The sequence below is a fragment of the Cibotium barometz genome, chromosome 12 (genome assembly GCF_041138505.1).
Source record: "Cibotium barometz isolate CiBa-2024 chromosome 12, ASM4113850v1, whole genome shotgun sequence".
Classification (NCBI taxonomy): Eukaryota; Viridiplantae; Streptophyta; class Polypodiopsida; order Cyatheales; family Cibotiaceae; genus Cibotium; species Cibotium barometz.
Genome location: NC_141057.1, coordinates 12,702,316 through 12,718,342, shown reverse-complemented (window position 1 = coordinate 12,718,342; position 16,027 = coordinate 12,702,316). Strand labels below are relative to the sequence as shown.

General features: G+C 44.1%; 1 protein-coding gene across 2 annotated transcripts in view; it reads right to left on the bottom strand.

The window, feature by feature from the left end:
- LOC147633072 (ABC transporter B family member 1-like) overlaps positions 1 to 16,027 on the bottom strand; it is a 44,691-nt gene that overhangs the window by 16,941 nt on the left and 11,723 nt on the right. For both annotated transcript variants that reach the window (XM_086806082.1, XM_086806083.1), the window contains exons 2-7: positions 15,866 to 15,920; positions 15,271 to 15,446; positions 14,912 to 15,112; positions 14,438 to 14,697; positions 12,601 to 12,914; positions 10,739 to 10,962 (exon numbers count right to left, since the gene is read on the bottom strand). In XM_086806082.1, the coding sequence (XP_086662208.1) occupies positions 10,739 to 10,962; positions 12,601 to 12,914; positions 14,438 to 14,697; positions 14,912 to 15,112; positions 15,271 to 15,446; positions 15,866 to 15,920 (1,230 nt within the window). The remainder of the gene's footprint in view (positions 1 to 10,738; positions 10,963 to 12,600; positions 12,915 to 14,437; positions 14,698 to 14,911; positions 15,113 to 15,270; positions 15,447 to 15,865; positions 15,921 to 16,027) is intronic.

Sequence of the window (16,027 nt, the reverse complement as noted above, 5' to 3'; positions counted from 1 at the left end):
TCCCAACTCCATATCCAAGCTTGCTAGAGTGTTTGTCAAGCACCCAAGATTGTTTCCGGGTCATATTTTTCCTCCTACACACTCCCAATGACTCAAATTCAGAAAAACAGTCCATTTGTTTGCTGTAATTTTTGGTCTTTTGGCTGAAAATCCTAATTTCAGCCATCCTTTCTTAAGTAGAACCATAGGGGAAGCTTTTCTAGGGTTTCTTGCATGTGCTTGAAGACTTTTGTCGTGAAAGATCGCGACGAATGAAGATTTCAGCCTTCCAAATGCTTTCATCGCGAAGACTTCGGCTATGTTGATAAGCTCACATGACCAATTATGGCAACAAGTAGCAAGGGGGAAGGAAAGGACTCCATTTTCACATACTTTGTGTAGTGTTCTCTTGTCCTACGTGCGCTCCTGAAGATTGTTTCTACCATGTTTGGGTGGAACAATAGAGAGCAGATGGAAGGAAACATGGGCAGTTGAGAGGGTAGTGTGGAAAGGTTGCTTCTTGGAGATCCTCATTGACAACCATATTGTTTGTAATATTGTTTTCATATGCATTGAATGGAAATATGGTCAAAAATGCCCGTGATGCTATGTACTTGATTCTCTCGAGATCAATATACATTATCTAAGGAAGGGGCCGGTTGTTCTATCTCCTTGTGTGTCTCTTGCCAATTCGGCAAATTACATTTTGTATTGTGCTTATTGTCCATTAAAACTTAGTGTTTTAAGTGTATTGATTATCATTGTGTTCAACCAAACATTCCACATCAACGGGTGGAATTACAAGAGTTGGCCGACAGCAATCGACCAGTTGGCCTGGCTACCAAGAGCCTAGAAAAGGTTGTTCATTGTAGGTCATCTCACTCCCTCAAGGAGTCAGGTCATAGGAAGGGTTAGAAAGGTAATTTAATACTTCTTTTGGAAGGCCAAAGGTGTCACGTGCATCTCGCACTTGGATGCCACGTAGACATATCTGTACAGAAGGTGCAGGACCTGGGATGGTGAACTGGTCCCATGTGAGCCCAGTTCGGGACGAGTTAGCCAGGGATCCATCTCAGTCGTCCGAGGTCAGGTGTGCATTGTCCTGCACATGAGTCCAAGGTCAGGTGTGCACTGTCTTGCACATGAAAACAGTGCCAGTCCGCGCTGTGAGTCTCCCTCTGGAATGATGTCAGTGATTCCGTGTATCTGGTATGGTACCGGATATGCCAAATCATTGAGTAGTTAGTTAGGCTTTGCTTTTAGAACAAGGGGCCAGCCCATAGGGCTACCCCGGGTCTTTGTGTGGGCATGGGGATAGTGTGGAACCACCCCCATGAGGGCCAAGAAGGCCCTGGCTGAACCCACCGGCCATGGAGGGGCTGTAGGACAGCCCTAGGGGCAATCTAAAGGCAGACATGCAGGAGATGTAGCCTTTGTATGGCTGCAGGGCAGGTATGGGGCAGCCCATACAGGCTGCCCAGCCCTCAAGATGTTTGCAAAAGCATTGTCCAGCCATGTAGAAGCATGCGCATAATGCCCAGCCATTTAGGAAAAAATGCGCAGCAATTTATGTGATTTTTTTCAGCATTAAATGTTGAAAAACTCAGTCGTGGGACATTTAATGCCGGCTGCCTGGACTTTAGTTGGCCGACTGCTCTAGGTGGAGTAGTATGAATGGGAGAAACAGGAATTAGGGTTAGGTTAATTCATGTGGGAGACATACACAGAGAGAACAAGGGAGAGAGAGAGAGAGAGTTGTGGGGATAAGTCAACTCATGATGTGAGTGTGTGACTCCCCTATCACACATGTATATTGTACTAGTACACATAGTGCACTTAGTACATTAAAAGTACTAAGTGTACTATGTACTATAACTTATGGGCTTGTACACACTATAAGGGTGGGCATTATGCCTTTACCCCAACAACCTCCCACTTAAAGGCAAAGTGCGGAAAAGAAAAAATCAGCATGTACATGATAATATACAAGGCCATATCAAAGCTGAAACTGGCCTCATCCAATGCCCATCAAGTGTCTGCAATGAGCAAACCGCTCCGGAGGCAAACTCTTTGTCAACAGATCAGCCGGGTTGTCATCCGTATGAATCTTAACAAGCTGAATTTGCTTGTTCTCTATCACCTCTCTGATGAAGTGATACTTCACATCCACATGCTTCGTCTTTGCATGAAAGACAGGGTTCTTTGCCAACTGGATGGCACTCTGACTGTCACAATGCAACAATGGAATATCCCCTGTATAACCCAAATCAACCACTAACCGAGATAGCCATAATGCCTCCTTGCAAGCCTCTGTGTGGCTGCAATATACTCGGCCTCTGTAGTAGATAAGGCTGTGCACTTCTGCATCCTGGATATCCATGACACAGCACCTCCTGTGAATGTAAACACATAACCGGTAGTAGACTTCCGGTTATCTGGATGACCGGCATAATCCGAATCCGTGTAACCATGCACTAATGCATCTTGTTTGCCAAAGCAAATGCACATATCCTGTGTGCCCTTCAGGTATCTCATGACACCTTTCACTGCTTCCCAATGCTTCTTGCCAAGGTTGGCCATGTATCTAGAAACCACTCCCACTGCAAATGCAATGTCCGGCCTAGTAGCAACCATGGCATACATGAGACTGCCACAAGCTGAAGCATACGGAATCTTGGCCATATCAGCCCTGTCTCTATCTGACTGTGGGCTGTCCATAGCACTGAGTTTCACATATGGAGGCAAAGGAGTACTAGTCTTCTTCCCCCCGTCTATTGAACCTCTGCAAAACTTTGCCAATATATTCCTTCTGAGACAAATACAACACATGCTGATTTCTGTCCCGAAGTATTCGCATACCCAAAATGTGATTTGCATCACCCAAATCCTTCATATCAAAGGTTTGATGCAGCCTCTGCTTCAAGGCATCCATCTCTTTACGAGATTTCCCGGCAATCAACATATCATCAACATACAAGATGAGGATCAATAGACTGCCATCCAAAGCTTTCTTGGTGTATAAGCAGTGATCTATGTCACTTCTCCTGAATTTCTGAGATTTCATGAATGTATCAAATTTGTGATACCATTCCCTTGGTGCCTGTTTGAGCCCATAAAGACTCTTTTTCAGCTTGCATACAAGCTTCTCCTTTCCACTCACTGCATAACCCTCTGGCTGCTGCATATATATCTCCTCATGGAGATCACCGTGAAGAAAAGCAGTCTTCACATCCATCTGAATCAAGTCCAGATCATCATGTGCAACCAAAGCTAACACAGCTCTAAGTGTGGTCATTTTGACCACTGGAGAGAAGATCTCATCAAAGTCCACACCATATTCCTGCTTGAAGCCCTTAGCCACTAACCTAGCTTTGTATCTTGGCTTTGCATCTGGTGCAACTTTGAGCCTGTAAACCCACTTGCATGGCAAAACCTTCTTGCCTGCAGGCAAATGCACCAACTTCCATGTTCCATTTTTGTGCAGAGAATCCATCTCTGACTTCATGGCACGCTCCCAAAGAGCCTTGTCTGCCCTCTGTAAAGCCTCCTTATAACATGAGGGCTCCCCACAGTCAGTAAGCATCAAGTAGTCAACCCCTGGAACAAACCTGTCAGGGGCTCTGGAGGGTCTTGTGGACCTCCGTACCCAATGACCATCATTTGCAGGTTGCTGTCCAGCCTGCATATCACCCATTGGTGGCTCTTGTTCCATGCCATAAGGCTGAAAAATCATGCCCGGTATCTCCTCTAACTGTGGTATATCCATAGGGATATCTTCTGCCATGTCTGGCTGTCCATTTGGACCATTTTCAGCACCATTTAAGGGCTGGTTTTGCTGCTGTAATGGCTGATTTACAGCCCTTGGTTGTTGTCCATGATGTCCATCATCATCAAAGATGACTCTGCTAGGCTCTTGTTGCCTTGCAGGCTCCTTATACATGCATGTTTCATCAAAAATGACATCATTGTTGCGTATGATCTTTCTATTCACGGGATCCCAAAGTCTATACCCCATTTCACCTCTGTCACCATATCCTAGGAATATGCATTTGTGAGACTTAGGATCAAGTTTGGTGCGCATTTCCCTGCGTATGTGCACGTACGCAACGCAACCAAACACTCTCAAGTGCTTGTATGACGGAGGCTTCCCTGTCCATACTTCCTCTAGCACTTTCCCACCAAGCCTCGTGTTAGGTGACCTGTTTATAAGGTGAACCGCTGTCATAACAGCTTCAGCCCAAAAACCATGAGGTAATGCAGCATGTGACAACATAGAACGGACCTTCTCGTGAATGGTCCTGTTCATCCTCTCTGCTGTCCCGTTTTGTGGAGGATTATAAGGAGTAGAGAGCTCCCTCTTGATGCCTTTAGCATCACAAAAGTCCTGAAACTGTTTGGACATATACTCTCCACCATTGTCGGAACGCAAAGCCTTCAGTGTTTTGCCAGTTTGATTCTCAACAAGAGCAACAAACTTCTCAAACACTGAGAATGTATCACTCTTCAAACGAAGAGGATAGACCCACACCTTGCGTGTGGCATCATCAATAAAAGACGCAAAGTATTTTGCCCCTCCCAAAGAAAGCTGAGGCATCTCACATACATCTGTATGCACAAGCTCTAACTGAGCATCTTTCTGTCCAAGAGCTTTCTTGTGGGGGCACTGTAGTTGCCTACCATATATACAATGCTCACAAAACTGAAAACTTGAAAACTTTAGAGAAGGCAAGTAACCCAAACGAGACAATTGCTCCATTCCTTTGACACTCATGTGTCCCAACCGGCTATGCCACATAGAAATTTCCGGCAGCTCGGTTGCATTTACATTAGCATGGTGACAAACACTTGCATGCATGAAGTAAAGAGTGTCCACCTTAGAGCCTCTGGCAACAACCAGTGAGCCCTTACTAATTTTCCACTTTCCACCACCAAATGTGGTAACATAATCAGCATCATCAAGCTGTCCAGTAGAAAGCAGGTTCTTCTTGATCTCAGGCACATGCCTGACATCATGGAGCATAAGCTGTGAGCCATCTGAAAACACAAGCCTCACATCACCTCTGCCAAGAATCTTGCATGCATGGTTATCACCCAAATAAACCACTCCTTCATTGCCAGCAGTATACCTGACAAACAAGTCTCTGCAACCTGTGACATGAAAGGAGGCACATGAATCACTGATCCATGAGTGCATACCATGACTACCTGTAAGAAGTGAATGGGCATCAAGTGAAGACGTAAATAGGACCTCATCCTCACTGCCACCTGCATGTGACACATTGATTTCTTCAATCTTGACTCCACTTTTGCCCTTTGGCTTTACATCTTTGGCTTCATCTTTGTCTTTGTCTTTGCCTTTTCCCTTTTCTTTTTGATCATTTTTCCATTTGTAGCATTGCTTTTTAATGTGTCCCTTCTTGCCACAATAATGGCATTCCAAGTCCTTTTTAGAGCGGGACTTGCTCCTTCCCCGTTTTTGGCTTTTTCCCCTTTGTTGGGATCTCCCACGTGCATTCATTGCATTGGACTTTCCAACAGCGTTGTTTTTCCTGTTCATCTCTTCTTGAAGAAGAGCACCCTCAACATCTGCATATGACAGCATAGCATGCGAATTGCTAGTGGCTGTCCTGAATGTGTCCCAACTCTCTGGCAAAGTGCATAACAGAAAAGTGGCTTTGAACTCATCGTCCATTGCCAACTTTTGATTAATGACCTGGCTGACAATACCATTAAACTCATTTAGATGGGCTGTCATAGACGCCCCTTCCTTCATCTGAAGACCTCTGAGTTTCTTCAACCAATACACTTTGCTTGAGGCACTTTGTTGGGCATACAAGTCCTGCAATCTCTGCCACATTCCCCAAGCTGTCTTCTCTTCACGAATGCTGAAAAGTAATGAGTCTGACACAGACAACATGATAGTAGATCTTGCCAGCTCATCCATATCTTCCCACTCTTCAGCAGAGTAAGAGAAGCGGGCATTACACCCCTTTCTTTGATAGGCTTGTACTGCTTTTTCTGGAGCAACACATTGTAGCACTGGGTTTGCCAAATATCATAATTATGCGAGCCTTCAAGCTTCTTGATGTGAAGCAATGAAGAGCTCTCACCTGTGGTTGCCATAGCAATATGCAACCTGTCAATGCCTGACTCCCTGCAAAATGTGCAAACACTGCACCAAAAGCACACAAAGTGCTCACAGTTGTTCTCCCAAGCTTTATCTCCCATTGCGGAAGCAAGAATGCAACTTTTCTCCCACTGTTTGTGATGAAATCACCAAAATCTGGTTGCTGCAGATTTTGGACAGCACCTTAAATGTGCTCTGTTGCCCTTCCAAAGTACTGTACAGCAGTACCAAGTGCTCACCAATGATGTACCAAACCTGTACCGGCAAGTACAGCAGCTGAAATTGAACCTTTTGGTCACTCAAAACAGTGTACAGCCATGCCAAAACTTGCACAAAGCTGTGCCAAATCTGTACCAGCAGGTACAATAGCAATAAATGCTCTCCTGGCTGTCCAAAAGAGTGAAAATCAGACTTTTACAGTCCCGAACACTGCATACAACAGTCCCGAATAGAAATTGGGCAAAAGCCCCTTGACTGCAAGCTGATTTCTGAGGATTCAAGGCATAAATGTCTTGCCTGCTGCTTTGCCAAGCTCAACCCCTTGATTTAAGATCAATTTCTGATCATACATGGTACATTGGCGCACATGAAGGCATCCAGAGTGTTCACGATGCTTCCCCCTGGCCACATATACATCCAATACATGAAACCCCCTTGATTTACAGGCACATTGAGTGCTTGTAAGGCATCAACACATTATCCACAGCATCAAATGCGATTGCGTGCATGCAAATCAACCAAATCGGCACAAAAGCCCCTTGATTTGCACTGCAATTTGCTGCAATTTTGCCCAAATGTGCGATTTCTCACATCATACAGCATGTATGAGTGCTTAATTGCACAATTACATCAAAAGCCCCAAATTTCAACATCCAATTTCCTGCAAATTGATCTTGATTGTGACCAATTTCCTGCAAATTGATCCTGATTGTGACCAATGTCACCCAATTTTGCCAATTTTGCTCAAAAAATCGAGCAATTGGGCACCTGTACCTGCTCAATTGTTGATTGTACTTGCTCAATTGCAAATCCCAAAAAAAATTTGAGGAAAATACCTTGTAATTTCTGATTTTTCTTCAATTTGCAGGCTGAATTTTGTTGTTGCAAATTTGGTGCTGCTGCAGAAATCTGATGCTCTGATGCTCCTGCAACTGTAGCTGATGCACGGGCTTCTGTTGAATGTGCTGTTGACGGGCACCGGGGTTCTGCTCGCACTGGGCTTCTGCTCACCCGATGGAGCTGCTCCTTTTTCACACCAGGCAGAGGCAGCGAAGGCGATCGTGCATTCATAGGCGAGCGTGCATTCATTCGTGCCCAGCCAGCAGCGCAGGCTGGCTACTAGGCGCCCTCCTTCGCACGGCGCCCGACCAAAAAAACAAACGCTGCGTGTTCGTTTGTTGACGCCGCCTCCTACTGCTTCGCCTGAATGCGCTGGCCCACGCCTTCGCTCCACGCTCAGTTGCCTACGTCAGGCGATAGCGGCCAGCACTTGTTGTATTGATGCCCGATTGGTTTACGTCTTCGCCTGTGTTTCCGCCTGCTTCGCCTAGCGCCAATCTACAACCAGCGCTACACGCGTGTTCGCCTGGCTATGCGCCTGGTTACGCCAGAATAGCTGGTTCGCCTGGTTCTGGTTCGCAGCGTGGCTGTGCCTGGGCAGCAGTTGAGCAGCCCACGCCTTCTTGCCTGGCGCCCTGCCCTCTGTGCAGTACTGTGCGCTGCTCAGCACTCTCTTTCCTTACAAGAAGCTCAAATCTCAAACGTTGCTGCGCTTCACTGCCAGCTCGACTGTGTGCTCCAGTTGAAGGCTCTGATACCAGTTGAATGGGAGAAACAGGAATTAGGGTTAGGTTAATTCATGTGGGAGACATACACAGAGAGAACAAGGGAGAGAGAGAGAGAGAGTTGTGGGATAAGTCAACTCATGATGTGAGTGTGTGACTCCCCTATCACACATGTATATTGCACTAGTACACATAGTGCACTTAGTACATTAAAAGTACTAAGTGTACTATGTACTATAACTTATGGGCTTGTACACACTATAAGGGTGGGCATTATGCCTTTACCCCAACATAGTATAAATAGGAGAGTCCATAATCCCATTATTTTGTCTCAGATTTCACCAAGAGCTCAAGCATAAAGGGGCTAGACAAGCCAAGAAGGTGCTAAGCAAAGGGGTGAAGGACTGCAGGTCAAGGGCAGGGAATTCCCAGCCAAGAGGTCAAGGTTTTCTGTATTTTCTTTTCAGATTCACATCATTCTAATAAAGCAAATACACCATCCGTGGTGGGGGCCCTACAGAGGGTATTTGGGACCCAGTACTGTGTCCTCTCTCTCTCTCTCTCTCTCTCTCTCTCTCTCTCTCTCTCTCTCTCTCTCTATTTTCTGCACATCTTCATTCAGTTTTTTTTTGTGCGTTAAGTCCGTCGCGAAAAGAGTACTGATTTCCGAGCATTGAAGTTACCGATCCTCTCCGAAGCCTCCGCATGTTACAGTGGTATCAGAGCCTACTTCAAGTGCAAAGGTTCAGCAAAGAAACCAGAATTTTTTCTCGCTCGTGTGGTTGGTTTTCAGACGCTGGTGGACTACCCCTTTCGGAGTGACTCTTGTCCCTCGAAGGACGGTTGGTTTTCAGCCTCCGGAAGCCTCCGGACGTCTCCCACACAAGAAACTCTCACCGGGCTAATACCAAATCCAATATCCAAATCCAAGTCCAATGAATCCAAGTCCATGTCTAAATCCAAATCCAAGTTCATATCCAAGTCCAAATCTAGATCCTAATCCAAGTCCAAAAATCACTTGCTCGTCCCATGAGTAATCTCCATAACTCCTACAACCTTGTCGATGAAGGAAACCATGGAAAAGCTCTTTCTGGCAAGAAAACTGATTTAAAACCTGTTTTAATGGTTTTCGGGCGATAAAAACCTTCAAAAAGCAGTTTTTAAGGTTTTTCGAGCAGTTTTAAGAGTTTCTGAAATTTTTAGGGCTTCTGAATTTTCAGTCCGTGCAGTTCCGTACGGCTGCACGGATCCATATAGTCGTATGTACAAATGATGACGTGGCACTACAGCCGATGAAAGCGCTCTAAAGTCAACGGGCAGTGATGAAAAATTCCATGACTTGGTTCGTGCCCAAGTAGATGATGATGGAGAAGATGATCTCCACGCTTCAATGAACCAGACGACGGGAGAGAGGGTTGTTAGCAGCTCCATTTCTGGTGCATGGGAACCGTGAGTCGGAGTTCCAAGCATTAAAATATATGGCGAGACAAGTTCATTTTTTGAAACTATGGACTGGATTGCTTTATTAATGGTTGAGTCAATGTCAAGGGCAAGGTTCCTCCCCCCTTTGATCTCTGCAAGTTACTTTGCTTGAGCTAGGGGAGGAAGCTGTTTGAAGTGAAGCTAGGCTCCCATTGATTGTATTGGGCGAGAGCAAAGATGCCCCATGGGATGTGAGTGCGGGCTTCAAAGCCAGATGCTACAGAAATCATTTAAGCTAAAGGTGGTAGCTAAGTAGTAAGAGGGTGGAAGAGATCGAAATGCAGTGAGTAGTTACAGAGGGTAGCGAATGTTGTGGATGTAGGCAGCAAACAAAAGAGATCACAATCCTAGTTGTGAGGTCACTAAACCGAGGCTAGCTGTAACCTGCTTATCATGAAAGCCTCTTATGCATTAATACCAAGCTCATAAGTGAATGCAGAGCTAGACATATCCTTGTAGGCAGTTTTGGGCTTCTTACATGAGCAATCTCTCAGCCAATGTAACTGCACATAACATCAGATCTGTAGCATAGGCCAGAGGGGAAAGAGCACACTTCTGGGCCCTGTTAGGTTAACATTGCGCCAAATGCTCAGGCCAAGGCAAACCCTAGTGTCCCATACCACTAGAGCCTACCTAGTGAGACACAAGCCTCATCTTGGTCTTTGTTCCTCGGGAATCTTCTCAGGAGATCCTGTGTTATGAGCAATCCACTCACGTATATATGGGTTCCGTTATTAGGTAAAAGCACTTCTGTTTTTACACCCAAGGAAACCTTGTCTTTAGTCTCCTAAAGCATCAGCCTAATACCATCATATAAGCCAATTTATGTATGATCCATTTTGACAGCCAGATGCTGACACACAATACACGTTATCGGTTCTCCTAACTCACTGACATATGCCCCTGACTTTATCAATAAGCTGACTCATTTATGGGATTACTCACTCACTCTAATATTTTGTTGACTCTGGTTCCATTGGCCCCAAGGACGACATTTTAAAAAATGCATGATAACACCTGCATGCATAGGACACTATTTCTTAATTTGGTCTACATGTAGAGTTTACATTTACATGAGGTATCTCATTAATGTGTTTGAAATGCAGTAGGGGTGCTAAATATGCATCTTGAAAGATTGTATACATACAGTAAATGATATTTATGTTACCCTTTGCATGCAGGTGATATGGTGGTTTACTTAAAAGTTAGGCCCCTATAAAAGGCAACCTTGCCTTCTTGTTTATAACAATTCTACTAAAGCAGTTGAAAATTTTCTTGTATTATTATTCATCATTAGATTGTACAGAGCATTTATGAGACCAAATGCAAAGATACTCATAAAGCGTTGCTGGTTCAAGTCTTGTACTTGAGTATGATATCCTTCAGGCAATTGGAGTATGAATGAGTGAGCATTTGCAGCCTTAGAAGCAGCTTCGATCTCGGTCATGGTGGCATCCTTTTTACCATACATAAGATTCTCGATTATACTTGTTGCAAACAAGACAGATTCTTGCCCTACTAAACCAATTTGTGTTCTCAGCCATCTTAGGTTCAAATCTTTCAAGTTGTATCCATCGAGAAATATGTCACCTGCAACAAGAATCATAATTCTTTAGTAAAGGATATATTGAGAATTCTGAATAGGATATGCTAAAATCAAGCATTTCGAAATATACGAATGTATCTTTGGCTATCGTAAGGGTGATGCACACATGGTTTGGTGCCACCCTTGATGGCAAGGCTGGGAGAAAAGCTCCTTACCTTCAAGGTTTATCATTGTTAATGGAAACTTGATGTTTGTCCTTCAAACAAAAGGAGTAATTTATAGATTTAGTTACATGTGACATCACATCTGCAATTGCATTCAGTAGGAATCGAACCTAGGCACACGCCTAGAAACCCGAACCCCTCACCAACTTGACTAGAGAGGGTTTTTGAGAGCCAAGGCAAATGCTAGGGGACGAGGACATCAAAGAAAAAGGGAAGATTTGGCAAGTGTACAGAAAGGAAAACTATAAACTCTCTACTAAAGCATAAGGTCCTTGCATTCGGTTTCATGTGGTCGGGTTTACCTCATCGTCCTTAAAACAAGATTGGGAGAGATCCACCTCCTTGAGAACCGTTGGACTGATCTCATCCTCCTCCAAACGGAAATTGGAGAGTCTACGTATGGGTTCAGGTTCTGGTTCTAGTTTGGATTATGGCACTTGCATCTTAGACAATGGCACCTCTGCCAAAGTCTCCCCATCTTGTGATAGCATTATTCGGACCTCCTCGTCTTGGAAGCTCTCCCTCACTTGGATCCATGCTCTTGGTTTTGTGTTGCTTTGCAACCCTGGGCATAAACTCTTCCATCACACTATCGGTCACCTCCTCAATCATCTGGGCTTTTTGTCGCTCTTCCCAAAGTTGTGCTTTATGCGCTTCTTCCTTTCGTTGTTGTTCCTTACGTTCCCAAGCTTCTTATCCTTCTCGTATCTGTTCATCCAGGGCTACATTCTTCTCCTCTAACTGATGGATCTGCTCTTGGAGGTCTTCTTGTTTTCGCCGCATGTACTTAGCTTCTCTCCATGGAAATTGCCATTTGTGCTTGGCTTCAATCTCTTCAGCTCTCTGTGGCGGATGTCAAGAGTTCATCACTTTGCAAACCTGTCTGTACCACTGCCTAGGTGAAGTTCTCATCGAGGGAGTGTTCGAAAGAAGCCGTTTCCTACCTAGGTTAGACCTAGGGTAAGTCTTTTGCTGGTCCTAGTCTATATGCAACCTATGCTACATGAAAAAATGAGATGAAAATGCAAAAATATGAACCCTATGTCACGTGCATGCTCTCGCGAGTGTGATGTCGACATGCTTCTACACATTGGTCAGCTCAAAGGTCGAATATGTGGACGGATTCATCTATTTGTAAGCCTGGCTAGTGTGCAATTCATTGTAATATTGTCCAGGCGCCTAGCAGCCAAGTTTGGACAAAGTTATTGGGATATTGTGTGAACTACACTTAGTTGGACATTATTATTAGGATTGGTAGAGTTGGTAGCCAACTCACCGACATTAGACACTATTAAGTAGGAGTCTAGGCCTTAGCCATATTCATTCATTGATTAGTCCCTCATCATTGAGTCATTAAGAGCTTAGGAGAAATGCTACCATTGAATATCTCTATTCAGCATTTTTATACTTCATGTTAGTATTATATGGTAGATTAGGTTATCAGTATAAATGACGTACCCTTTTCCGGGTCATAGTACCTCTCAATCAGAGAGATGATGGTGCTTTTACCAGATCCACTACCTCCCACCAGAGCAAGTATCTTCCCTGCAGGGATTTCTAATGAAACGTCATGTAAGACAAGCACATCCGGTCGTGACTCATATCTAAAGCTGACAGTTTTCAGCATGATTGCTCCAGTGATAGAATTGGGTTTAATGCCTTCATCAATGTTGGGAATTAGAGGCTTTTTGTCTATGAGCAGAAGTACTTTGGCTGCGGACGTTTTTCCATCTGCAAAGCTTTGTAGACATTGTGTTGCTGTTCCCAATGCTCTGCAGAACATATGCATATGGTTATGTTCAACATAACCTTCACACACACACACCCACCACACTCATACTTGAGAGAAAAGAAAGAAAAATATATATATTAACGTGTGTGAAAGGTCAAACTCATCTATGAGACCTAGTACACAACATAAAGACCATGAAGGTCTTATGTGTGGTCTAGTAAGCAAAACACCCGATGCTTTGTAGACATTGTGTTGCTATTCCCAATGCTCTGCAGAACATATGCATCAACATAAAACGTTCACACATGCACACCCACGACACCCAGACTTGAGAGAAAAGGAAGAAAGAAAATTATATAAACGTGTGTGAAAGGCCAAACTCATCTATGAGACCTAGTACACAACATGACGACCATGAAGATCTATTTGTGGTCTAGTAAGCAAAAGGCACCCAAAAGCATGGAAAAATCCTACTAATCAACTAATAGAGATATGAGGTTAGGCATTAGGTACATTCACCTCAACTGAGAGAGAGAAACAGAGAGAGAGGTATTAATCACACTAGCCAATCTACCCCACTTGTGGGTGGCAAAAAGGTAGTGCAAGGGTCCTTTTTTATCTCACACACACACTAGAATGCAACACGAGGGCATATACGACCAACGGTGGGACTTGAACTCGGGTGGATTATGGCCTTCATAAGGGCCCTCGCACTAGCCAATCTGCCCCACTTGTGGGTGGCAGAAAGGTAGTGCGAGGGTCCTTTTTTATTACACACACTGGGAGAGAGAGGTGTTAACGTCGGTAGAATGCAACACGAGGGCAGACACGACCAACGGTGGGACTTGAACTCGCGTGGATCATGGCCTTTGTAAGGGCCCTCGCACTAGCCAATCTGCCCCACTTGTGGGTGGTAGAAAGGTAGTGCGAGGGTCCTTTTTTATTACACACACACAAGGAGAGAGAGATATGAACTTCGGTAGAATTTAACACGAGCATACACGACCAACGGTGGCACTTGAACTCGGGTGGATCATGGCCTTTATAAGGGCACTCACACTAGCCAATCTGCCCTACTTGTGGGTGGTAGAAAGGTAGTGCGAGGGTCCTTTTTTATTACACACACACACACACTGGGAGAGAGAGGTATTAACGTCGGTAGAATGCAACACGAGGGCATATACGACCAACGGTGGGACTTGAACTCGGGTGGATCATGGCCTTTATAAGGAGAGAGGGGTAGGTATCACGCTTAACGTGCATACATTATATACACAATACTTGCAAGCTACATACATAATAGACATACATTACGTTCATACATACATTCTACACGCACACACACATGCATGCACAGATCTCTCTCTCCCCCTCTCTCGTGCACACGGGCGCGCACATTCATTAGACGCTTACATTACACAAGATAAATGTGTTTGATGACCAATTGCATTTTAGATAAAATTTACTCTGACTAGTCTAGAACTGGACTGAAACTGTGGTTTTACTGAAAAGGGTTTGACGAGTAAAGAAGTTCTCTTATTAAAAAATATCATAGAAACTTACTGGCCAGCATATACTATGCTAAAAGTTGCTGTGATAATGTAACCAGCCTGGGTAGCGTGTTTTGTTATTAGAATTCCTCCAAACCATAGTAACAACGCCCATGACAGATTTACTGTAGCAATGAGAGCACCTATGCCAAGTCCCTTAACCAACCCTCCTTTCTCACCCAGCTGGCTTTTTTCTGCTAATGCATTCCTGAACTTCTGGGTTTGCCTCATCTCTGAAGTGTACGAATAGACGGTCCTGATTTGTGATGTGGTCTGCAAAATTGAAGTCAAGCAAAACTAAGAAGCACGTTTAGAACCAGTTATGTGTTTGTAGTCTGTGTTGGTTATGATTTTGTTTTATCAATTACTGATAATACTTTTTTTAGGGTTTATATTTTAGAGTTTAGGATTTAGGATCAATACTCTTTTTAGTGTTGATGTTTTAGAGTCTAGGTCCCTCAAGGAAGTCAAATGGATGAACTCCTACCTCTTCAACAACATCAGCAGATCGAGCAGTAGCATCTTGTATTTTGGCAGTGATTTTCACACCAGCTTTAGTAAACACCCCAGCCAAAACTGCTGTCAGTGGTACGGTTGCAATAGTGAGCAAGGCTAATTGCCAGCAATAATACAAGCCCACACATATACCCGCAATGAATGTAGTCATAAACCGAACGAATTTTCCCATCTGCCAGAGTGTTAAAGTTGAGAAATGAATAAATCACTGCTTTAATAAGCAGCATTGTTGCCTTCATGCTTAGTTTGAGCTAGTTAAGCTCAAGGGGTCACACACACACACACACCCCCACACCCACACCCCATACACACACACACACCCCTACCTACCTTGAATCCAATAACTTCTTGGATAATAGCAATGTCACTTGACATAATTCCAATGATTTGAGCTGTTTTTGACTGAGTGTCAAAGAATTCAACATTCTGATATAGAATCGCCTTCAGAAACTTGGATCTTAGCTTGCAGACTTGTCGCTCGGCTGTGTACATCCAACATGTTGATTCTGCCATTTGCAACCATTATCTGATTGTGAGTAGAAAGAAAGAATCGTTGCAGCACAATTTATTGAAGAAACTTCAATATCAATTATGGCTTGTAATTTTCCAACGGTTTCTCTATGAACTCAGCTAAGAGCTTTTGATGTAGCTCCAGAAGTTTGTCTAAGAGAGTGGGTGGGTATTGGTGGTATGGCATGCAAGGACTTCTTGACAGGATGGCTGCATAGTGGTCAGCACAGTGATTAGGGGGAAAGATACTCAGGTAGAGCTATGGCTTGGAGACCCTGTTGCCATACTCTTGTCTCTCAAATTTTGTGGACAATTTCTGCCCGTAGTCATCTATGCGGGAGCATTTTGAGTGTAATCACAATGCCACCACTTTCATGAAATGAACTACAAGCTTAAACTTCAGAGCATCACCTACCAGCCCATGCAGATATTATCACTGTTGTTGAGATCGCGAACATGGAGAATGCAAGCTGCGAATCAACAGAAACATTTTTAACATCTTGTCTCCAAATTTATTCAATAACTGAAAAATTATGAGTCCATGACAATTCTTGCCATCTTCCATGTGTTGTACATA